At 32.3% G+C, this 26,210-nt stretch overlaps 1 protein-coding gene across 1 annotated transcript in view; it reads left to right on the top strand.

Annotated features, from left to right (window-relative positions):
* The window catches only part of SH3YL1 (SH3 and SYLF domain containing 1), a 47,419-nt gene that overhangs the window by 4,152 nt on the left and 17,057 nt on the right, over positions 1–26,210 (top strand). The window contains exons 2-4 of the mRNA XM_051976025.1: positions 12,166–12,276; positions 14,218–14,331; positions 20,169–20,233. Of these exons, the coding sequence (XP_051831985.1) occupies positions 12,166–12,276; positions 14,218–14,331; positions 20,169–20,233 (290 nt within the window). The remainder of the gene's footprint in view (positions 1–12,165; positions 12,277–14,217; positions 14,332–20,168; positions 20,234–26,210) is intronic.

Below are 26,210 nucleotides of genomic sequence, written 5' to 3'. Positions count from 1 at the left end.
CCCTTCCCCCAGATGGCAAGCAGTCCTTTACATGTTGAATAGGTTACAGTTTATCCTGGATACAATATATTTGTGCAGAACTGGACAGTTTTCTTGTTGTACAGGGAGAATTGAATTCAGAAGGTATAAATAAGCCGGGAAGAAAAACAAAAATGCAAGCAGTTTATATTCATTTCCCAGTGTTCTTTCTCTGGGTGTAGCTGCTTCTGTCCATCTTTGATCAATTAAGGCTCTCTTTATCGAAGAGATCCACTTCCATCAGAATACATCCTCAAACAGTATCGTTGTTGAGGTATATAATGATCTCCTGGTTCTGCTCATTTCACTTAGCATCAGTTCATGTAAGTCTCGCCAGTCCTCTCTGTATTCATCTTGCTGGTCATTCCTTACAGAACAATAATATTCCATAACATTCATATACCACAATTTACTCAACCATTCTCCAATTGATGGACATCCTTTCATTTTCCAGCTTCTAGCCACTACAAACAGGGCTGCCACAAACATTTTGGCACATACAGGTCCCTTTCCTTTCTTTAGTATCTCTTTGGGGTATAAGCCCAGTAGAAACACTGCTGGATCAAAGGGTATGCACAGTTTGATAACTTTTTGAACATAGTTCCAAATTGCTCTCCAGAATGGCTGGATGTGTTCACAATTCCACCAACAATGTATCAGTGTCCCTGTTTTCCCACATCCCCTCCAACATTCCCCATTATCTTTCCCTGTCATTCTAGCCAATCTGACGGGTGTGTAGTGGTATCTCAGAGTTGTCTTAATTTGCATTTCTCTGATTAATAATGATTTGGAGCATATTTTCATATGTCTATAAATAGTTTCAATTTCTTCGTCTGAGAATTGTCTGTTCATATCCTTTGACCATTTATCAATTGGAGAATGGTTTGATTTCTTATAGATTAGAGTCAATTCTCTATATATTTTGGAAATGAGGCCTTTATCAGAACCTTTGATTGTAAAAATGTTTTCCCAGTTTATTCTAACCCAGGTATTTCATTCTAGGTTCAATTTCATTTCTTCTACAATATTCTATTTCTTGTAAAGAGACAATTAATTATTGTGCCTTTTTGACACAGCTAATTTTGCTGAAACTATGAGGAAATAAACTTAGCTTCCCATGAAATGGGATGAAAATGCATGAGTAGGTTGAGATACTAATTTTTATATATCAGTAGTACAGTACATAAAATATATATGTACTACTTCAGTAGAGTAGCTAGGTAGCATAATATAATGCTAGGCCTACAGTCAGGAAGACTCATTTTCCTGAATTCAAATCTGATTTCAGATATTTACTAGCTGTGTAACCCAGGAAAGTCATTTAATTTGTTTGCCTCAGTTTCTTCATCTATAAAATGAGCTAGAGAAGGAAATTACAAACCACTATTATCTTTGTCAAAAAAAGAAAAAAAAACACACACAAATAAAGGCACAAATAGTTGGACAGGATAGAAACTACTCAATAGCACTTCAGTAGCACGGAGCCACAATTCCCACTCACATGGGTAGGCTAGATATCAGAAGGAAATTTACTTCTCATTTTAGGAGTCTATACTGAGGTATTCTTGAGGGACTCAGAAGTCCCTATTCAATGTATTTCCCAATGTTGATTGGCCATTTTACATCCAGGGTATTTAGTTTGTTTTGTTTTAATAGAAAGGGTATTTACTTAGAAAGAGTAGAAAGGATATGAGGTACAAAACTATCCCCCCAAACCAAGGGATGAATACTTTTCTTGTACACACAAGATCATTGGAGTTAATGAGCTTAGATTTCCAAGTGAGATATATATCTAGAGAAAACATGGGGCAGAAGGGTTTCTCATTAGTAAGCCCTGGCCTTGTTTTTTTCTTGATGCAGACTATACCAAATTCTCTCAGAAGCAAGTAAGATAATCCATCCTAAAATTTGTATTCACATTCAATTCTTGCTCAGCTTCTAAATTATAAGTACTCTCTACTCCTCAGCCAAATAGAAGACTTTTTCCACTCCACAGTACCAATATTTCTTCAGTTATTCATAACCCGAGTGTTAACCAAGACACCACATTATCAATTGAAAGCAGACATAGAATATTTCATATATTCAAGTCAATGGAAAGTACAAGTCCTAGCATATTCCTCATTGGACCTTCTTTAGATAATTCTTCTATGGAAAATATAGCGTAGATGATTAAATACATCATTTAGAAATAATTTTTGAAGTAAAATCCCCCTTTTCTCAAGTCTCTCTCTGCATATTTTATTATTTAACTACCTTTGTACTTTCCACAGCATTTTGAAATATTTTTGATTTTTTTCCCCCAATGACTTCAGTACATGATATAAATAAATATGAAATCCAGTCATATCATGCAGCTGCTCTTACTTAAGTACAAACTACGTAAACATGCAATGTGCTTTTTATTTCTAAGATTAATTTTCCCCAAGCTATTTCCATTTAGCATCCCTTGAAATCTATATTTTTGTGCTCCTGTGCTAAACTCAAAAAAAGAAAGAAAACAGCTTTTTCAAGCACTGACTACATCATTTAGTTGTTACTCAGCTCTAACAGCTCAAAAAATTGCTCAGATGAATGTGAAGGGATGGCTTCTAACAGAATGTGTTCTGGTGGGGGAAGACTTTGCAAAAACAGTTGGATGATTTCAGTTCCTATTGAATCTCAGAGTGAATCCCACATGCTACATTTACTGCAGTTAGTATGAATAAATTAAATGAAGAAAAAACACATTTCTTCTTATCCTTAGCACAAGATAATTGCTCCAAATTGGGCTATTTCACCAAAGAATACAATTATGTGCTATAGCAATACCTTTCCTAATACAGAAAGTGATTATTTTTTCTCCTTACCCATACTACTTAAGAAAAAAAAAAGTAAATTAAAAGTCTGTAGCGTGGGATACCTATTTTCATGTTTATTTATTATAAAAGTCAACCCAAATACTCAAATGGATCTATGAATGCAGTGATGCAGCTCACAGTGCATCTATATCCATTCATTCCAAGACACTCTTTGTTATGATCTTCCATTATTTGTATCCATCCAACCTGCTTGTAGCCACTCTTGCTTTCCCTTCACATTTCAAGATATGAATGGAGCACATGAACTACAGACATATCAGTTATCCCCTCACTGTCAATACATGCCAATCTCATCATTATTAATCCTACATGTCTTTTGCTACATTCTTAGTCTCAGCTTTTCTTTATAATTCCTTATTTGTTACATGTTGCAAACGGTTTCATGAGCTTTTCAATTGCCCTAAATTGTATTCATTTTTTAATTCTTTAGAGATTATAGAGATATAATCTCCATAAGTGTCATAAAACATCTGGCCACTTGATCTATTAATAAGTATGGTGTAATTCACAGTATTGATGGGAAAAGTATCAATCACATATACTTGCTTTAAAAAAGAAAAGATTCTATATGACTTTGGTTTATTCAATAACAAATTTAAATGACATTGTGATGTCTCTTTCCAGACAAAACAAGTTACTACATCAATATACCAACCAATTCAACAGGCTAATATGAAGACTGTATATAATCATATTATTTCCTCTCTTTTATATTCTCCTATGTGTTTGTAATCTTCTTTTATATTTTTCTATGTGTTTGTACATTTATAATCTCATTTGAATCTCATGACAACCTTCAGGAACAAACCATTCCCATTTTACAGTTAAGAAATGGTGGTTCAAAAGAATAAATCTATCAGTCAACAAATATTTATTAAATATCTGTTACATGCCAGACACTGTAACTACAAAGGATAAAACAATCCCAACTTAACAGTGAATTTATATTAAAATGAGAAGGGAGAACAATTGCACATAAAATACAGCATAAATATAAACTTATTAAATACATATGTTTATAAAATAGATAAATAAAAGATAGTTTGGGAGAGGGGACACTAAATAGTTTACTTGAGTTCTAACAGTTGGCTAGATCCTTAATGAGAAACCTGGTCTCTGGACTTCCAGTCTGTTGTTCTTCCTTTTATATCCTAGTGTTATGGAAATCTTTCCCAGTTTTCTCTGTTATCTCACATTGACATTTAACCAGATACAAATTATTCAAAGGAAAAAGACCAAGCATACATTGGAGATTAGAATTGTTCTAAAAATCAATGAGCCAACTTTAATCATAGACATGTTTTAAAAATTAATTTCTCAAAGTGAGTGAATGATTTTAATCTAAAGTAATGGTTAAAATCATTTCCTTCTCAAGCTCATTTTATAAGTGAGGACTGAGGCAAACAGAATTAAGTTACTTGTTCAGGATCATACAAATCGTAAGAGTCTGAGGCCAGATTGAATTCAGGAACTGCTAGGAGTCTTCCTGGCTCCAGATCTGGTACTCTATCTACTGTACCACCTAACTGCCGAATTTTGATATATAGTTATCAAAACATTAAAAATAGCACAGTTCATTGAGCTAATCTGGAGACAGAATTCAAGTCATTTCATTGTATTCACTGATAAAGTCTTGAGGTTTTAAAAGTACATTTTTCTACTCTGTATGCTTGATAGGGGCCTTCCGAGGAATACTTTACAAGTTCATGTTACTCAGTTTGAGGTTTGGCAATTATCCTCCCCATTAAAAAAGAAACCAAATATTTATGGATCATTTGCTTGATCTTTGACATGAAGATTCTTAGAAAATTTCTATGTAAAGATGCTGTTCATGTCTTCAAATATATGCAGTTTCATTGAAATCTCCCATATTTTTCTGAAGGGATCATAATAGATTACAATAGCAAGATTATTACTGACTTCACTATATCCACCTAACATATAATTTTTGGTGTAGAGTAAAATAAATATGGGATAATCTTATTAGCATCTAACAACTGGGGACAAGTATTAGAACCACATTAAAGGCTTTCTCTATTTAGAAAAAAAAAACATATCATATATCACTAGATAGATAGAGACATAGATAGGCAGATAAATAGATAGATAGATATAGATATGATTTAACCAGAAGTGTAATCCAGTCATTGAGTTGCCTGAAATATTTTTAAGAATTGGATTTTTTTTTTTTTAAATTGTATTTACTGGAAGGCTTGACATACGTACTTAACATAATACTAATCTGGTAAGTCGAACAATTATGTAATAGCCCAAGAGCATTGTGTCAGAGTAGTAGATAGGAGAATTTTTTATATCATAGATAAAAAGTTGTAAAAGACCTCAGAGGTTATCTAAGGTTGTCTTTCTAAGTTAAGCAGATAAATGTACTTAGCCTTTAGCTTCATGCTTTATGATCTACAAGTATCTAAGTGTGGATCTGAATTTCCAAATGGAATTTTTTTTGTATTTTTGTTTTTTTTCCTCCATCCTTGTTTATGAAAGAGGCTATGACCTTAGCTACAGCAGGATGTTTGCAGTGGGGGGCTCTCAAATGTGGAATTTGCTTCCTCTCTAAGTATAATACATCTGTAGTTAAATAGCTTTGAAAAGTAGAAAAATCTTTTGTCTGACTAATGTAGTCCTCCATATAATTTTAAATAAAATGACAGTTTTGTATATTTTAATGGGCATTAAGACCTATATGTCATCTGAAAAACCTTTGAGCTCTTCTATAGAAGAACATTAAAAAAGGGAGTTATACTTTTTAACCAATTTCTTGTTGAATTCTGTTGTGCCACTGTCATTTCCAAATATACCTTATCCCCACAGAAGTCTTTCCTTGTAACCAAAAAAGAAACAGTAACTCCATCATATACAAAATGCCATACCCTTGATATCCTCCTCTTAAGAACTGTTCCTTTCACTTTTGGGGGGAGGGGAAGGAGAGTGTCACTTCCAAAGACAGTTATACAAAATTGGAAACATATCCTCCCGAGCTACTTTCAAACTTCTCTCAACTCCACAGTGTAGCTGATTACTACCCACTTCAGTCGGTAGGGGTCATCCTGAAGGTCTTGGTATATTTTCTAGTACTATAGTTCCTGATTCCCTACTTACATATTATAATAATAACTATAAATTGATAACAATTAACCAGTCATAGTTAATTAATTTTTGGAAATGTTTATTTAGTAAGAAAGTAAAATAAGAATAATTGGTACAAAAATTTTCTTCAAAAAGACTTAGGTATATTCTCTCATAAGAACATATGAAGTCCAAAGGAAAGTTGATTCAGTCTTTGAGAGCAGACATAATATAGGGATAACTCTACTTAGATGAAATTTTTTTTCTCCATTTCCTGAGTAATCCTTGAGTTATATGTAGTTCTGTGCTGGTACACAAAGTTGAAACCCTTGCAGAACCCTGAAGTTGTACTTCTCTTTGTATATTTAGTTTATCTTCTCTCCGTTCCTATATTATAGATGTGCTGTTTGTTACTAAGCCAGTGTTAATGAAGAAGGAAAGGGGAAAGGAGAAATTGATACTCTGAGGTCATCCTCTTCCTCAATCCCTTGTAACCTTATGGAACAGTCATGATGCAGGGTTGGGGTATGGTGCATAGGTTTGAAGTATCTATTCAAAACACTATGGAAATTTAATTTGCAAATCACTTTATGGAATAGTAATTTTGCTAGAACTTTCTTTTTTAGAAAGAACACAGATGCATGTCTGATTCTTTCAGCCAATCCCAATTCATTTCATCAGATTTAATCCAAATTTTAGAAACAGTTGTTTAGTTTTTGATTGATTAATTAAATGTAGATGAATAATTTAAAAAGAAAACAAACCTGGTTAAGTAGGCATTCTTACCTGAGAAAGGCATCAGGATGTAGAGTATCTTGATCATAACATTAATTTGGATTGGGATTGTAAAACACTCCCTTGCATCCAACATGAAAAAACTCTAGTCATATCACAATTTCTTCAGTCATTTTCAAATTGGTGGATATATAAATATAGATGGATATATATACAAGGGGTCTTTTTTCTTTTGTTTGACTTTTTTCCAATGATGGATGGAATGGATGGCAAAAAATAAAGGCTTGTTAACTTAAAAACATTTTTTACAAGAAAATTTTAGTCTTTAACCTAAGCAATGAGGCAAAAAGTACATTTTAAAATCTTTTTTCTACAACAAGGACCACAATTAAATCACATAGTTTTGTTTAAAAAAAAAAAAAAACCGTGCATATCTTGCTCAGTCTATGAAAATATAGGTCATACCACTTTCATTTCATCTAAAACTCATAAAACAAAATATGTTAGTCAATGCAAATTTTGGACTTTTGATGTATTTGTACATCAGCAGATGTACAATAAAATATGAGCCTTATAGACTTTCAAATTAAGTACTTATTCCATTTACTATAAGAGTCTCTTTTTGGTAGGTGTTAGAAATTTCCATGAATTCTGGCCTTCTTTCCTCCCTAGCAGTTAGGTGGAAATATTTGTAGTAGAAATGAAACTTGCCCTCTTGCCTGAGTATTTATTCCCTAATTTCAACATTAATAATGAATTGATTGTACGTTACAAAGTATCTTCTCATTGCTTCTTACTAAAACTTTTACTTGGCCAGTAGCAAAATATGAAAATTTAAAAATTATGTAACACAAGGCAAGATAAAAAGAGAATAAGAAACTCAAAATCAAAAGAACAATCCCCTTTTTTTCTGTAATTAATCCTAAGTATGCAAGTTTCCAAAGTTTTGAGCTAGACAAGATCTTAGAGATCATCTTATGAAATCCAAAACTGTCAGTTTCATAAATGAAGAAACTGAAGCTCAAGGAGAGTAACTTGCTCAAAGTTACATAGCTTCTAAGTGGTAGAAATGGTATTTGAGGCCAGGTCCCCTGACTCAAAATGTACCTCTTTTTTTCCCCTCTATTTCTTTTTTTTAATTTGACTATAAAAATTTACTGCTGGAAATTTTGCTGGCTTCTTTTTTTCTTCTTGTTTTTGTTTTTTAGACTGGCAAAGATGCAATTGAATAAATTAGTGCCCTTTTTTTAAAGGGAAAATTTTTGGTTTCTGTTTATTTATCAGTATTCATCTACCTTGGCTAACTTCAGATAATTTCTGCCTCACTTTCTTCATTCTAAAAGAGGTTTTTTTGGTCCTCAAAAGACAATGAAATATTTGGCATCATTAGGGCTTCTTACTCTACTAGGTCTACTTAGACATAAAAGGGTTTAAGATGAAATGAGAAATGTAATTTAATGAAATCCTGAGAAATGGATTTAAGCATTAATAAAGAGATAGGTATAGAAAAATAAAGTTTTAATATAGTTGTACCTTTAAAGGGAAAAATTGTTTTGTTTTGATTGTCTTTTAAAAATAAAATTAGGATGTGTAGAGTAGCTAAATTGAACAAAATAAATAGTTTTGAAGAATATTTGTAATTTAGTCATTGTCATTAAAAAATTCACAAAATCCCCTAGAAGTTTTAAAATATAATTTCATTTAAAAAAAAATGATAGCATATTAAGGGCCTCAAGAGAAGCAAATGGCGAGCCATTCTAGCATTTTGGCCAAGAAACTCCCAAATTGAGTCATGAAGAGTTGAATACAACTGATTAATTAAACAATAGCAATTTTAAAAGTGCAGGTAAATTTCTGTTAAGAAAAATGGAGTTTGGATCCCTTAGTTTAAGGGATTAAGTTTAATCAGGAGACATAATAAAAAAAAAAGTCCCAAAACTTTAAAGGATACCTAAAAGACAACTACATGGGCCAATTCAAATAATACAGGGCCAAAGATGAATTTATAACATATAGGTTTAAAATGTTCTTAAAATAAATTCTTTTTCTATACATACATTTTTTTTAAACCACCTTCCTTCCCTAAAATTTCTTGATGAATTGATTCAAGCAGGCCTGATTTACATATGTCTTTCTTCTCCTTATCCTAGCTCTATTTACCTCACCTTGGTCCTAAAAATATGTCTTATCACATACTATAAACTTTGTGAAATAGATTTGACATTGGAAGGAAATAAATGAAAGTTGTAATGTGTAACTCTTCCTATTGGTAACAGCAAGCTTTCTTTCTTTCTTTTCTTTTTCTTTTTCTTTCTTTTTTTTGCTGAGGCAATTGGGGTTAAGTGACTTGCCCAGGGACACACAACTAGGAAATGTTGAATTCAAATCTGGTCTCAGACACTTAAATCCTCTTTGAACTATTATGATAATGAACCTAAATTATATACTTCATGATTGCATATGTAGCATGGTAAAGTGCAAAGAATATTTGTTTCAAACTCTACTTGCTTCTGCCATGTGGTAGAAGTGCAACTATGGTCAATGTACTTCATTTTTTTCAGGCTTTAATTTCATCATCTAGAAAATAAATTTGTTGGCATTATTTATTTCCAAAGGTTATTTTGAAGATCATAAAATTATGAGGATAAATTAGTATCAAAGTAAACCTCAGATGCTATCTAGCATAATCTGTTGATTATACAGATGAAAAGACTGAGGCTCAGAGAATATAACTTACTAACCTATGGCCACCTAGGTAGCAATATTGGAGAAAACATTTGAACCAAGGTTTTCAGACTCCATATTAGTGTTATTTACATTTGTACCACACTGCCTTGTGGTCATAAGTAAAATTCATTATAACCATTAAACATCTTAAGATTTAGATTTATGATCACCAGAATAAAAATGTTACCAATGTCAAAAGCATATATATATATATATTATATATATAGAGAGAGAGAGACAGAGAGTAAAAGAGAGCGAGCTGATTGATATCAACATTTAGATATTGCTATATGTATATATGTGTAGGAATTCATGTATGTATACATACATATATATATATATATATTCCTGAATTTTGCTAATGAGAGATTACAAATTTCTATATAACTGTGACCATGTTTAGTCTTGAATTATTTTAGTTAGCACTTCTTCTGTGAGACAATAAATTTGTAATTTGACTTAAATGAAAAGATTTTTCTACATCAGATCCTCTCAGTATCTTGGGATGTTTGCACCTTAGTATGTTTCACAAGTTTGTCTTAAATATGCTTTTGTGTACAATGGATAGAACATCAGACAAGAACTCAAAAGTAGTTTTGCTGGAGAGGTTATATGACTACTCTAGATGAATAATATCCCCATTCTTTCAAATGAAATATGTAAGAGCACCTTAAAAAAATTGTTGTTCAGGCAATTCTGACTCTGTGGCAGTCTATGGAATTTTCTTAGCAAAGATAGTAGAGTGATTTGTCATTTCTTTCTCCAGTGGTTTAAGGTAGAAAAGCTAAGTCACTTGCCCAAAGTTACACAGCTAGTAAATTTCTGAGGCTTTATTTGAACTCAGATCTTCCTGTTCTGGAGTCATTGATCTATTTACTGAACCATCTAACTGCCTGACCCTAACCCTAACCCTATCTTACTCTCAATTCTTTTCTTAATTTGTCCTCTATCTCTCAACTTGACTTCCAAAATCCCTTTTGAGCTCTTCCATGATCTGAGCCCAATTCTTATTTTTCTTGGAGGCTTTGGATGTAGGAACTTTGATTATCATATTCTGTTTTGATATTGCTTGTCGCCACAACAACTTTCTAGTGTCAGAAACTTTTTTGTCTGCTCATTTTTAGTAGGTACATAAATCAAATGGTCACTCAAATAGCATCATAGAACTTCCAGAAAAGACTGTTAAGCCTCTATTCCTCTAATTTTACCATTATATTTCCATGCATCTAAGATTTCATCAACATGGGTATTCTTTATGATGTTTTAGATCACAATCTACATGATAACTCTCATCTTGGGCAACTTGTCATTGTCATCCTCTAAATACTTAAAAAAATTTACATTGTGAAGTTAATCATAACAATACAATCATTTCTATATACAATGAGAAAGAAGAAAGAGGATAGAACTTTGAATAACATGTACAATTAAAAAAAAAGAAATATATGTGTATAAAATAGAACAAGTTTCAGCTAGATTCTCATTAGTATGAATAATAAATTCTCTGAAATGGTCACATTATTTAAATGTCTATCACATATTTACATTGAGCTGAAACCAATGATTATATTTTACAAAGTTACAACCTCCAAACAATGTTAACTTGAAAACACTTTAGGACATTTATTAATTTTGCTAATTGAGAAGAAACTATAGTAAGAAATTTCTAATTGTTCCCTTCTGTACACTTAAATATATTCTTATGTAATCAAATATTTTGTTATTTTTCTGTATATTTGTCTTAATTGATATAATATAATATAATAATATAAGTTGACATACTTCCTTACAACAAATATGTATAACCAAGCAAAAGAAATCAATATATTGACCTATATATAAGATTGCAATCTGTTAACAGAAAACTCCATTATCTCTCTATCAAGGAAATAAATATTTCATTATCAAACTTTGGAAGTAATGATTTAATAGAATACTCTTTACCAAAATAAGGACTTAAAAAATAAGGAAATCATAATTGTATGAGTAGAACATACCATTGTAATTCAAATGATTATAGTATTTGTTAATTTATAGATTTGGTGATAAAATAATCAAACTACCAAAGAACTAGGGAAAAAATTGAGCAAATGGAACTTAATGACTTTGTGAGAAATCAAAATACAATAAAGCAAAACTCCAAAATGAAAAAAATTAGAAAAATGTGAACTATCTCATTAGAAAAACGACCAACCTAGAAAATAGATCCAGGAGAGACAATTTAAAAATTATTGGTTTACCTGAAAGTCATGATCAAAAAAAGAGCCTGGCATTATTTTTCAAGGAATTATCAAAGAAAACTATCCTGATATTCTAGAATGAGAGGATAATAATAGAAAGTAAAACAATCCATCAGTCACCTGATTTATGTGCCTACTATATTATTTTTAAAAATTTAGATTGTATATGTCAGCCACTTTTGACTAAAGTTATTAGTTTTTGAGTCTTTTAAACAAATCATGAATTATGATTTTGTTTAGTAATTTTGTAATAATAATTCAGTACTCTGATAAGTTCATGCTTAAAACTTGTCAATAGCTATGTCTCAGTGGCATCAGCTTATTAAAAGTGAAGCTGGGAATTAAGCAATTACTGGAAAAACATTTATACTTTTGCTCATTTCTTCTAGAAAATTATACAAAATCTTATTTTATACAAAAGAAAAAAAATTTCCATTAAATCTTTTGCTTGATTTTATTGGTTGTCTTTTATAAATTAAAATCTATTTTTTGCCTTTCAGTGAATAACCCTATACCATCCAACTTGAAATCAGAAGCAAAAAAAGCTGCCAAAATATTGAGAGAATTCACAGAAATAACTTCCAGAAATGGACCTGATAAGATCATTCCTGGTTAGTAAATAAAGTCCTTCTAGTAATTTCCATATTTTCCTTTGCAAATTTGCTTTTACCTTTGTGATTCTGTGTAATGAGTTATTTGTTTTTTGTACTTATTCTGTTAGATTAATGAACATATATAAATAAGGGAAGCAATTTAATCATTTTTACTGAAGTTGATACCAATAATTTGGGAGTTATTTAGAAAATCTCTTTGATAATTTGGAAATACTGATCATTGACTTTTGAAGTAATCCAAGAGGGACTATGGAGTTTCTTTTCCCTCCCCTTTCTTCCCTTCCTCTCCCATTTTCTCCTTTCTTCTTTTTCTATGTTCTTTTTTCTCCTCTTCTCTCCCTTCTCATTTCTTTTCTTTTCATTTGTTCTTTCCCTCTCTTTTCCCTTTCTTCCTTTTCTTTTTCTCTCCTCTGATCTCTACTCTCCCTCTCCCTTTTTCTCTCCCTCCCCTCCTTCTCTTTCCCCTCTCTCTCTCTTTTTCCCCCGCTCTCTCTCTCTATCTCCCCTTCTTTCCCTCCCCCCTCTCCCCTTGTCTCTCACTTTTACATGGAGACATCCTTATCACATTGTTCTTTGGCAACAATTATGTTTTGTTATTCAAAAGCTGATTTTTTTTTTCTTTTTTACTAAAGTGGTACAAAAATTCTCAGATGGATACAATAATGAAATATTTTCAAAAGAATATTGAACAGCAGCTTGTCTTAATCATGTGTTTTCTAGTTGGTTGATTTTACCTGATGTGTTCAGACCTAAATTTTCCATGTTATTCAAGCCATGGATCCCATCCATCTAAATACTTGTAGAACTTGATTTGACCAGAAGCATATGGAGGATTCATGAAACAGAAGTATGGCTTGTTGTTTAGGAAATTTATGTTTTATCTCATTCTTAAGCTGCAGAACATTTATGTTATGATACACACACACAAAGACACCCATGTACCTGACTATGTGATATACTTAGAAAGACATGTTGTACTATATACACACACATACACACACACACATATATATACACACTCCCATGTACTTGACTATGTAATATGTTAAGAAAGATATATATGAGCCAACTTTTTTCATTCAATTTCATTATATTTTCATTCATTCAAAAAGCATTTATTATTACCTACTTCATGAATGTACTGTGTTAGGCATTGTAGGGATTACAAAATTTAAGTGAGGGTTGATCACCTAGTATAAATGTTAATTATTTAAAGGAATCATATTGTAAAATCTTTTATAAACACAAAGCCTATTTTTTCCTAATTTTCATAACATTTAAAATTGTTTTGTAAAGTAATCATTCCCAAATCTATTTATATTCTATTTCCTAATTTTTGTAGTTTGACTCTGCTTAAAAGGTTTGTAAATCTGAACCTAGTGTTATCTTTGTTTGGTCTTCTTGAGCACTTGTATTCCCTGAGACCCCTAGAAAAATTCCATTAATACTGTGAGAATCTTTGGGGGAGGGAGGGCAGGTAGAAGGATTAGTGTGAATTTTCTGCTTGGAGTTAATTTCTGAATTAATTGAGATCTTGAAAACTTTATTCTATTGGCATATATAGTAAAGCAATCAATCCTTGATTCAAATCTCCACAGCAAAACTCTGATCTAAAATATCCAACTCTCCATGGTAAATGCAGAATTCTAAAACATTTATAATGTTAAATTTAGCTATATAAAAATAGCCAGAGGAAAAAGAGGTAGGAGTATATTCTTCATGACCATCTGGTTTTTTTTTTTTTTTTTAATTTTAGCTTTAATTCATGACATACATTTCATTAAGATTCTTAATTAGAACCCCAAAAGTAGTCATTCAAATGTTTAAATATGTGTGTGCTGGGGTTGACAATCCCATTTGTAATTTTAGATTGTGTGCTTTTTATTGGAAAGTATATATTGATAATGATTTATTTGCTTACCCTTTAAATGTTTGTAGCCCATGTAATTGCCAAGGCTAAAGGTCTTGCCATCCTCTCAGTGATAAAAGCTGGATTTCTGGTTACCGCTCGAGGTGGCAGTGGGATTGTACTGGCTCGCCTTCCAGATGGAAGTAAGTTGATATTTGCCTACTTAGAGAATTAGAGCATGATCTTCTCTTTCCTATTTCTATCTTGGATAGATTTCATAGGAGTATAACAGGTTTCCTTATATAACCTCCAATTGGATTATTCAAGGCACCTCAGTTTTCGGTGTGAATAAACCTAGCAAGAAGAAAATAATGTTTTCTGTGGATTAAAGTCCATAGAAAAAGGAGAGATTCCATGTATAAATCTTACTTTAAGTTTTAACTGTTGTCATTCTTCTAAGTGTGAAAATACTTAAACACAATTTAGATTTTGAATTTCTTATGTCAGATGAACATTCTTATTCTCCAGCATTACAGTAAAACTAATAATTCTTATCTGGAAGTAGAGTTGAGAATAAGGAACCATCTGTAGATTTTTCTGCCATTTCTATTGAAGAATACAGCACTATGATATTTTGGTTTCTTTTTGCTAAGGCTGAGTTGTGTCATTGTGAAAAGCTACAACTGTATTTTTAAGTGCAAAAAGCCTTAATGTTATAGTTTGCATAAATCTCTAGAAGGAGAAATGCTATGAATGTGTCATTCTTAATTAATATTTCTTCCCATTAACATTTCCTCTCCAACATAATTGTTTTCTTGATGTTGGTGATTGATGGAAGAGCAAGGCATTTTCATACATGTGAATATAAGATGAAAAGTCAATGGAACATAGAAAATTGCAAACAAGATTGTGTGATGATCAACTATGACAGGCTTAACTTTTCTCAGCAATCCTGTGTATCTAAAACAGTTCCTATAGACTTGGGATGGAAAATGCCATCCATATCCACGTGCACTATAAAGACTGAATGAGGATCAAAGCATGCCATTTTAATTTTTTGTTGTTTTCTCTTGTCATTTTCCCTTTTGCTTTGGTTTTCTTTCACAACATGACTAATAAGGATATGTTTAAAATGATTGTACATATATAACATATATCAGAGTGCTTGCTGTCTTGGGGAGAGAAGAGGTAATGGAAGAAGGAGGAAGGAAGAAACTCACAATCTTACAAAATTGAATGTTGAAAACTATCTTTACATGTATTTGGAAAAAATAAATACTATCAAGTGAAAAATTAAGAGTTAAAAAAAATATAGAAAACTACACATATTGAGGAAGATCACAGATTGAATACTGGAAAGGATATTGAATCCATCATTTTACAATTGAGAAAAATAAAATCTATGAGGGTAACTGACTTTTCCAAGGTCATAATGAGTAGCAATAGCCAAACAAGGATATTATAAAAGTAATTTAACTCCAAATCCAGCATTTTTTAAAGTTATATTCTGCTTTCTGAACTTCTCAAGGTCCTTAACATTTAGTACCTGGTCCTTAAACATGTCTTGTGAGAAAAAGGAAAGAATAAAAGAGCATAAACTCAAAATAGTCTTTACTATTCTCCAAAGAGAATAATGCTTGAGTTAAGGAATAAAGCTTGCAAAAAAAAAGCTGAGTTCCATTACACACTTAGAGACTCTAGCACTTTTAGAGGAAGGAAACATACCTATATACCTTCTTCCTTCTTTTTAGAGTTTTCTATCATCACCCAATTGGAATCTGACTAATCATTGTTTACCCCAGTAAGAAGCTACAGGCATGTAAAGTCTAATCTTGTTTTTGAGTACAGGTTTAGATATCTCATTTCCTTGTCAATAATACTCTTTCCAAAAAAAAAAAAAAAAGAAGAAGAGATTTTTCTTTTTGGAAAAAGGACAATCTCACTTTACCTCTTTTTAGCATTTGATACAAAAAGTTGGTCTGGTACTGAGTTATGTAAAAAACTCATTTATTTTTGTTTTTCTTTTCCATATTCAAATTGTATGTCTCTACATATACATTTTGCCCATCACCTTTCTTTTTGGAGATGAGTAACATGCTTCATTATGTGGCCCCATTACATATCTCCTTTAGAGACATAATTGGCATTACATTAATAAGAGCTCTTATGTCTTTTAAAGTTTTTCTTTTTAGTAGTAGTATCCTCATTTAAATTGTTCTCCTGGTTCTATTTATTTTGCCTCTTCATCAGTTTATAACACCCAGAATTCTCTGAAATTATCTTTTTCATAATTTCTTGTGACAAAATAACATTGTTACACTCACATATGACAGTTTTTTTCAATTATTCCCTAAGAGGCAATCTGAGGCATTCTCTTAGATTATACTTTCTTGCCATTCTTTATATTTCTTTTAAACCCCACTTTGGTATCAGTAAATTTGTTTTGCTTGTGACTATCCCCTCAGTATTATCCTCCTTCTACAGTTCTATCTCTAATTTTTACCTGTTTAATTTCATGTAGTTTGACCCAAAAAGCTTTGTCTTCAATCTTACTCCATCCCAACTTTTCATTTCAGATAAGAACGACTTATCTGTTGCCTACTTCTCCTTTTTTTCCCTCTGTGTGTATTTTTCCTCTCATGTACCCGAATTAAGAGAAATTGAAAATTCTATCTGCTTCCTCCTTCCCACACCAATCTAGTACTTTTATCTTTTCCTACTCAAAACTTCAGAACAGAGAGGTATCTTGGTCTGAGCTGCTGCACTGCTGTATTGTTACTCCAATGGGCTTCCAAAGATCCAAACACTGAGGCTTTCTGATCATTCAAAGGCTTTCTGAATAAGCTGAAATTTTGCTGAAATAATCCTCTGCTTTTGCTTCCTCTGGAACAAGTATTCTTTTAAGTAACATGTGTCCCTGACAATCTGTGCTCATTTATGGATTTTTAGGCTTTTACTGTTATATTTGGGCTTTGGGATGACATCTTGTGTAATTCTGACATTCAAGGAGTAACTAATTGTCACTGGATTCTTTGGTCATTATTCAGTCTGCTGCAAACTTCAGGGTTTTATTTGTATAAGTATGTGGTGCTGCCTTCATTTCAAATAGCCATCTTGACCAAAATCTAGAAAGAACATATATGATGATTTTTATGAGGGATGAAATGACATTGAAATTGCGATGATACCTCGAAAATGTCTTACAAGATTATAGTGAATAAATGGAAGTTATTATCATTACTTCTCTTCTTCTTTGTTGTCCTCCTCCTCTTCTCCTCTTCTTCTTCATATTCTCTACCAACAAGTTTATGAAAAATATGCATCAAATGACTAATAATTAGAAAAATACCAATTATAGAAACTCTGAAATGTTGTTGCTTACTCATTAGATTAGAATAGATAATATATTAGAGGAGTTGAGAGAAAACAGACCCAATTAATGGATTAATAGCAATTCTGTAATTTAAAACTAAGCTGCCAAAATCAATAAATAGTGCATACCCTTTGACCCAAAAATACCACTATTACAATTGTACCTCTAAGAAATAAAAAGGGAAAAATATCTATACATACACACATAGATATGTAAAACAGTAATCTTTTTTTATTGACAAAGTTAATTTCTTAGTTTATAATCAATTGGGGTATAGCAGAACAAATGATTTTATGTCATTTCCAGCAGAATAAAATTTACAACTCAATTTAGCTTACCTGAGAGAAAGTTTTTGATCTTACCTATGAGGAAATTCCCTAAAGTTTTCAGAGAAGCAAGCTGGAAATTAGGGAATTGTTGAGGCACTGATTCCTTTTCAGGTCCTCTCCTCCAAAGTATGTTGTTTTCTCATTTAGTCTGGACTTAGATATATGTTTGTCCTCTTTCAAAAGAATGAGGGGCAACTAGGTGGTGAGCGGATAGAGTACCAGCCCTGAAATCAGGAGGACCTGAATTCAAATGTGGTCTCAGACACAACACTTTCTAGCTGTGTGACGCTGGGCAAGTCACTTAAGCCCAATTGCCTCAGCAAAAAGAAAAAGAAAAAGATTAAGAGAGGTCATTCTTTTAAACTTGTGCCAAATCTGCTATCCATGCAGTTACACAATGTTAAGTAATCAGAATGGTTAAGAATGGTGTATTCCTTGAATTGTATGAGGTTGACTTCAGTCAGCTCTTCCAAGCCACGTGATTGAAAATTTCATTATCTCAAATCCCACAGAACTTTGAAAAGGAAGCTGAAGTAGTACTTACAACTGCAGTTGCCTCTTTGTTTGGCTTTTTGATACCTTATAGCAAGGTTATATTCACAATCGATGAAAAAAAGAAATCAATTAATTAAGATCTGGGATAACATGTCTGTTGCTGAATTATCTTGTTTCAACAAAAGACAGGTCTTTTCAGTAGAAATTTCAGCAATGAAAACAACTAAAATAAAGATTTGCTCAAAGAAAAATATTCAGTGAAATAACACTGAGAATATTTGTTTGAAAATTTGTGAGTTATCCATTCCCAAGGCCTTCTGCCCCATTCTGGCTGACCCACAATTGTCAGGCTGGTTGAAATTGGAAGGTTAAAGAGCAATAAGAACTCTGGAGTTTCTCTTAAGAATCCCAGGAGGGACCTGTCTCCTAATTTTGAAAACCTAAAACCCCTCCTTTCATCCCAATTTAAGCAGCAGCCCAGCTGTCCCAACTGTGCCACGAGGGGGTTGTTTGAAATTAGTCCAGAATTAGTTACAATTGGGTCATGAGGATTAAGGCTGGATAGTTTCATTTGTATCCTGATAGTACCCCTGCAGGACAGGAGCAGGTCCCTGAACAGGACTATTGCTAATACAAAAGGGGATTAAAAAAGAAAGAAAAGAAAAACTTGTTTAACAGCAGGCATGTTTTTCTCATTACAAAATATAACAAAAATCTGTCAGTTCTGAAAGTCTGTGAGCATTTTCTTACTCTCTAGGGCATAGAGTGCCAAGGAAAAAGAGGGTTCAAAAAATCAAAGAATTGTTAACCATTTCAGAAAATATTGTCTTTACTAAAAGAAAAATTAGCTGTGTTTCTCATTACCATAGGATGCTATATTTATTGTTGATGGAAGTGTTAGGTATCATTTAGTCCAATTCTCATGTTTTATAAATAAGAAAACTGAGGCCAGAGTGGATTAAGTGACTTGCCTATAAAGTCATAGGTAATCTATTTCAAAATTAGATCTCCCTGTGTTATACTATTTCCACTGTGCTACCTGGCTTCCTCGTGTGCTTGGCATAAAAAATGCCAAAACATGAATCCTCAAATATGTAATTATCTTGGTTAACAAAATGATTATGTTTAACTTTTCACAAGAAGGATACTTCTTGTAATACCCCTAAAAATTTCCAAAGCATTTATCTTCCTTAAAAAATGTATAAACTTTTTCTATATGATGTTATCTAAACTATACTTTATACCAAGAATATAATCTGTAAACATATTTTGCTTTCTTAAAACTAAAATCTGACATTTTCATATTTCTATTATGCAGAAAGCCTGATTAAAGGCAAATGTTTTGGAGTTAGTGCAGTGTAGTAAGGAGAGCCAGATTTTTATACTCAAAGCCTTTGAATCCTGGCTCTAATATTTACTAGACCTTTGGCCTAGGACTGAGTCATTTAATCTCAAACACCTTAACTTCATCCTCTGTAAAATGGGAATAATACTTGTCCTGCTAACCTCACAAGAATGTGGTTAAAAAAATAATAAATTGTTAAGTACTAGGCATAAGTAAGCTAATGTGAATTATTTCTAGTAATTCTGAAACCTCCAAGATCTACACAGAAACTTGATGCATTCTTCATCTGCATTTCTTGTTCTTTTGCAGTCTAAAGGACTGGTTAGTACCATCTCCTCATCCTCAGTAAAATAAGTATTTTCTTTTCGTGGGCCTGTTTCTTCCTAAGTTCTGCAAATGAAATGAAATGGATACTACTTGAAATTATTGTTGTTAGTAGTGTTAAACTGGAAATAAAGTTGTATCTAATTTTTTTCCCCTTTCTTTACCCCTTTTAAGAATGGTCTGCCCCTTCTGCCATTGGAATAGCTGGACTTGGTGGTGGATTCGAAATTGGGATTGAGGTTTGTATATTAAGGTTTACTTTATATTTGCTCTTTCCTTGAAAAGTACCTGAAACTTAGCTGCCCAGTATTGTTTTCTTGCTACTGACATCTCTGAAGACTTTCAAAAACTTTTACATTGTTAGAATATCACTTTCTATTTTTTTTAATTGAGCCTCTTTCATTTCTTCTCTTCTTAAACACCTTCAATGAGATTTTTTTTTTAGTATATACAAAAAGCATTAAAAATTATTACAGTGGTTCCCATAGTTTTACAGCAGATACTAAATGTAGGCAGAACATTAGATTTGGAATCAGAAAATTCATATTTACTTCATAATATTTGTATGACATTGGAACTTAACCTCTCTCAGTTTACTCATTTGTAAAATATGGAGTAATAGGAGTTGAACTATATGTCTCTAAGTTCTTTTCTCATTCTAAATTCTAATCTGATTCTAAATTATCATTAAAGCCTCTTATAAACTATACTTAGTAATCTATACTTGTTTCAATTTGTTTATAGTATGAAGGGTTGAGTACTGTGCTCAGAAGACTTGGAGTTGAGCTACAAGGCTTTTCCTTAATGCTAAATCCTTGATTTCCTTAATCACAGAATATATAGGAGAATATAGTCTCTCTGCTTCCTTATAGTTGAAATTGGGAGGGAAATATTTGTGCTATCTCAAAAGATTGAGAAAAGCACTTTGCAGACTGTATAATACTCTAAAAACATGAACTATTTTTATTATCTGTAGGCTATTGAGTACAGACAGGAAAATGTAGATGGGTTGTTTACCAGAAGATATCACTATTTTATTCATTAATTGATTCCATCTGTGAGGGATCATGACTCTAGGTACCACTATACAAAGTAGAATCTTAAAATATAATTAAATGTCCTTAACATGTGGAATTTATGATGCCTGATATAGAGGTAGGTCAAGATTTATGCCCTCTTTTGATAAATAAAGGTTGACCTCAAGGCGTTTCCATTCATAGCTATGCCTATGATGGGATTGTTGGTCTGAGCATCTGGACTGGGAATTATTTTCTCTAAAATGTGCTTGTTCACTAAGATCAATTACATCAGATCTACACATAGTACATCTTATGTATCCTATTAATCTGTCATCTGTTCCCCTCTTGCTATCTAAGTCACTTGTCAGCCTAGGCTCCTAATACTTACTGTTTTCAAATTAAAAATCTTCATTTTCTTCTCAAGTTTCAGTCATTTTCTTCCTAAGCTATCCATTCATTTATGAGGCTTCTCTGTTGCCATAGTTTTAAATTCTTTAAGCCTTATTAAAGGAAGTAATTTCACTTACTTGTTCATCTTTCTTACTGGGATTCCTTTCACCCGCTGTCATTGCAGAAATCAAATGTCAAAAAAGCACATTACAGGCATCTTTTGCCTTCTCTTGTTCAAATGAACTTGTTTGTATACTTTTCTCTAAGCTAAAGTCTGTTGAAAATATTGCCCTCCTGTGGTCATTTTCTTTTCAGCAGATAATCCTTTAGCATTTGTCCTTAAATTTTCATATGTCTTTGCTATTATTGTTATACTGGCATTTCTGAACCATCAAGACTTTGTATCATAATGTCATTTTTTTGATCAAAAATTTTCATGACCACCTACTTCTTATAGAATAATACTACTTAACTTAGAATTTGAGGTCTTCCACAACCTGATTCCATTGTACTTTTCCTGCCTTATTTAATATTATTCTCCTTTCTTTATGTTATAGACAATTTAGCCCATTTCCCTAATCTCCAAATGCTATCTCTCATTTCCTCTCTGCATTCATGCAAGCCACCCAACTTCAGTTCCCAAAATGTATAGATCCACCCCCCCCCCTTCCATGTATAGATGAAAATTTGAGCCTTATTTATGTCATGATTCAATAGTTGATCAATCAACAAGCATATGTATGCCAGGCACCTTACTAGTTATTAATTATGTAATATATATATATATACATATATGATCAATTATGACTTACTTTTGTCATATCATGACATATTTTAGTAGTAACTTGATAAAATTTATGTTAGCTTGGATATAAATCCTAAAAGAATTTTATTCAGCTGAGTGATTTAAAGAGAAAATTATCATCATTTCCAATGATTTTATGGGCATATGGGTAGATGCCAGGCCCTAACCTGTGAATCATGCTATGAATGCTAGATATGTTATTTCTCAATGTATAGTCCATTAGACTAAAATCTTTTAAGTCAGGGACCAAGTTTTTTTTGTTTTTTGTTTTTTGTTTTTTTTTTCCTAGTTAGATTCGCCTTGGTGTCTGGCACTGAGCCTTGAATAGAGGGCTTAGTAATTTTTTTTTTTTCAGTTGAACTAAATTATGTCAATTTTGCTAGTCTATCACCGGAATTAATTGGCAACACCAGGCAGAACTTGCTGATCATTGGGGATACATGTCTAACTTATGAAATTAAGTGATAGCGTGACTTTTCAAAATGTGGAGGAAGTATTGTTTAGTGTTTTAGCAAGGATGTAATATTTTTGAGCAGTAAATTTGCAACCCAGATGTGTTAGAAGGATCTCAAAAGGGTTAAAGAACTTTTATATTGAATACAATTATCCTTCAGATGTCTTTCTCCCCCTTTCAGAGTCCTGATTCTGCCTTAGGTTATAGAAAGAGAACATTCCAAGAAAGGAATATTAAGAGGGCACCTTACATAGCTAAATGTGGTATCTTTTATAGACAATCACTATTGGACTGGGATCAAAATAATTTCAATTTCATTGGCACTGTCCTTAACTTGTGTTACTTTTGTGTGTGAGGGTGGGGTATTAAACAGGAAGGATAATGGGCTGTATGCCATTGTTGTTTTGACTTTAAAATATGTAAGTAGGAAAAGTTAGAGTTAGAAAGATAACACCTACTCTAATCTTCATTTTTTATAGATAGGAAAATTGAGGTTTAGAGTAGAAGTTTTTCTTCCCAAAGTTACACACAGCTTCTTCCTGGTAGAGCAGAGATAAGAAATCAGATCCAATAAATACCGTAAGTCTTTTAAACTTTTTTTTCCCATTAAACTTAGTTATCTCACAAAAGAAAGTAAAGATTCTTATCTGACTATGGAAATTATGTGTGGTGCCTAGTTAATTCCAAATTTATGCTCTACTTTAGAATTGAAACCACACTGAAGTTGGTATTGAGTCTTCTGAGTTTGGTCATCATTATTTGAAAAATCTGAAGGTAGTCTTGAGAAGATAAAATTATATTTCCGTAATATAGAATTATATGCTTCTCTCCAAAGATCAAAGGAAATGGGCATTGTCTAAAATAATTTGGGGTTTCCGGCTGAATTTGATAAGAGTAGATCAGAATAGGTCTTCGTAGTCTGGTTCAGACCCAAATCCCATGATTTCATCATAAACCAGACAACCTAGTTTTATCAGTTTCTAGGATTCTTCAAAACATGCCTCCCTTATGGTGATCTGCTGAATATGTCACAATACACAATTGGAGCTGCTTAATGGATCTAAAAGGCTGAAATAAACAATGCATCCAGGGCATTAGAGATATACTGAGCAAAGACACAAAGGTGGAGATGATATGCTGAATTAAAGGAATACTACAAATACTATTTGGCTAGCCAGTAGAGAATTTAAGAGGAGTCAGTATGAAATAATCCTGAGTCAAACTAAATTGTGAATTAATTAGTCATAATTACTGGGCTAAGGAATTTGTATATTATCCTAAAGATGATATAGAACCTCTGAAGAATCTTGAGCAGGAAAATAGTATGGTCATACTTGTGTTTTGGGAACTGCTTTGTCAAAGGCTGAAAATTGATTTGAAACAGGTAGAATAATATTAAGGCTAATTATGATAGTTCAGATGGAAGGCAAAACAAACTTATCAGAAAATGCAGAAGTAATGGAGAAAATAGCCCTGTGAGTAGAACAAAGAGGATGGATGAAAGAGATGTTGTAAAGGTAGCATCAGAAGGATTTAGCAATTAATTTATATAGGAGTGAAGCTTAGGGAAGAGTAAAAAATTGTGTAGTGTGCTTGGTTGTGCCTTCAACATATTTAGGAACTCTGGAGAATAACTGTGTTCTTAGAAAGACGGTGTGTTCTGTTTTAAAACTGTTGAGGTTCAGATTTTTATGAAATAATCAAGTAGAAGGACATGAGGTGGATGATTATCCTACCAAAACAAAAATGCCTAAAAAGGAATATTTATGGTATTCTGGAATGGAATGAAAAATGGAAGAGATTGGTGTTCTGTAAGCCAAGAAAAGAGAATCCATTTTAAAAAAATCATTTATGCCAAAACTTGCAGAGAAAAGGCAAAAATGATGAAGACTAAAAAAATGTTGATTTTATTTAAAAGTTAGAAGATTATTGGTTAACTACTGAGTGTGGTTTCAGAAGAAGGGGTTGAAAACCCGATTTCGTTGTTTGAGAATTAAGTAGAGTCAGTGAATATATGTAATTCTATAGGACTTTCGTAGTACAAAGAATAGAAGAAAGTTGATAACTTTGGAAAAGACAAGATCAAATCAAGGATTTTAGTTTTGTATAGGTTTTCCTTTTATTTTATTTTTTATAGAGTGGATGAGTTAAGATATTTGCTGAAGTCCATTTTGAGTATCAATTTCTGTGAGATTCTAGAAGGAGGAAAACAGCATTTTTATATACAAGAAGGAAAGCCAATAATTTGGAAGAGGAAGAAGAAAGGAGAAGAGAAATAGAGAAGAGACACTGTATGAGAAGAAAGGAGAAAACATGAATGATCAAAATGGACCAAGCTTCCAGAGAAGACCAGAAGTAATGGAATTAGTGAAACAGAGGTTAGAAACTGGCATAGAGGAGGGAAAAATGTAGAGTTTGTGGAGTAGGGAAGATGAAAGAACTAATAAGAATGTTAATTTTCTCAGCAAAATAAAAAGGGAATCCATGTGCTAAGAAAAAGATCTTAGATATAGAAGTGGAATTGGAGATCTTAAGGGAAGTGAAGAAATTCTGCAATAACTGTTGTGGTAGGAATATAATAGAGAAGAAAATAATAAATTATTGTCATACAACAAGAAGGACCCAGTTGAGTTACACAAATTCATTGTGGAGCATCCCCATTTGGTGTAATTATGTAACTTTCTCCATCAGCATGGGGAGGAATAGGGAAGGCAAATAACAGCCGTGAGCTAGCTTTGGAGATCTCTGTGTTATCCATAATAGAAGAACAAAAAAACAATGCAGTTCAAAGGTAATAATCAGTGACTTTTTGAACCGGTTAACCACAGAGTTAAAACTGCGAAAGCAGGAAAGTAAGAACCAGAGCAGGGATGATAGACTGAAAACAGAGGAAGAATGATGTCTGTTTGATTAGACACTTATATAAAGCTGGTCTGATTTTAGTCTTACACTAAGATATACCTCTTTTGGAGTCTATTAAGTCCCCCTTTTGGAACATCTCTGTACCTCTGTGTCTCTGTATCTTGATAATGTGTCACCTTTATTCTAGATTTGTCTGCCTGTTGATGTGACTTAGTGATTAAAGTTATAGACCACTAAAATGTCTCTGTATTTAAAAAAATAAATCTTATAAAAGCCTAAAATAAGCACAAATGTGAGATATCAAAAATTAGAGAAATAGATTAAAGTATATAAATATATAATAAAACAACAAAAGTTACAAATAAAACTAAAAACTCTTGTGAAAACTATTAAAAATAGATAAACCTTTAGTTAATTAAAATAAAGGGATAAAACAAAAAAGAAAAGGAAAAAGTAAAATCAGAAAAAAATAAATAAGAATAATTATAGAACCTACTGTGCACAGCAATACTTGATATAACATCAAAATAGAGAAAACAAAAAAATAGAGGAATATACTTTAAAACTATAAAATACTCAAACAAACAGAAAACAGAGACCTTAAATGAGCCAGTCAAAGAAAAGAAAATGGAACAATCTGTAAAGGAACTACCAAAAGCAAAGAGAACAACTCCTGTTTCTAATGA

Source organism: Antechinus flavipes, chromosome 2, assembly GCF_016432865.1.
Source record: "Antechinus flavipes isolate AdamAnt ecotype Samford, QLD, Australia chromosome 2, AdamAnt_v2, whole genome shotgun sequence".
NCBI lineage: Eukaryota > Metazoa > Chordata > Mammalia > Dasyuromorphia > Dasyuridae > Antechinus > Antechinus flavipes.
Note: the sequence above shows the minus strand (reverse complement) of the source record. Positions and strands in the feature narration are given on the sequence as shown.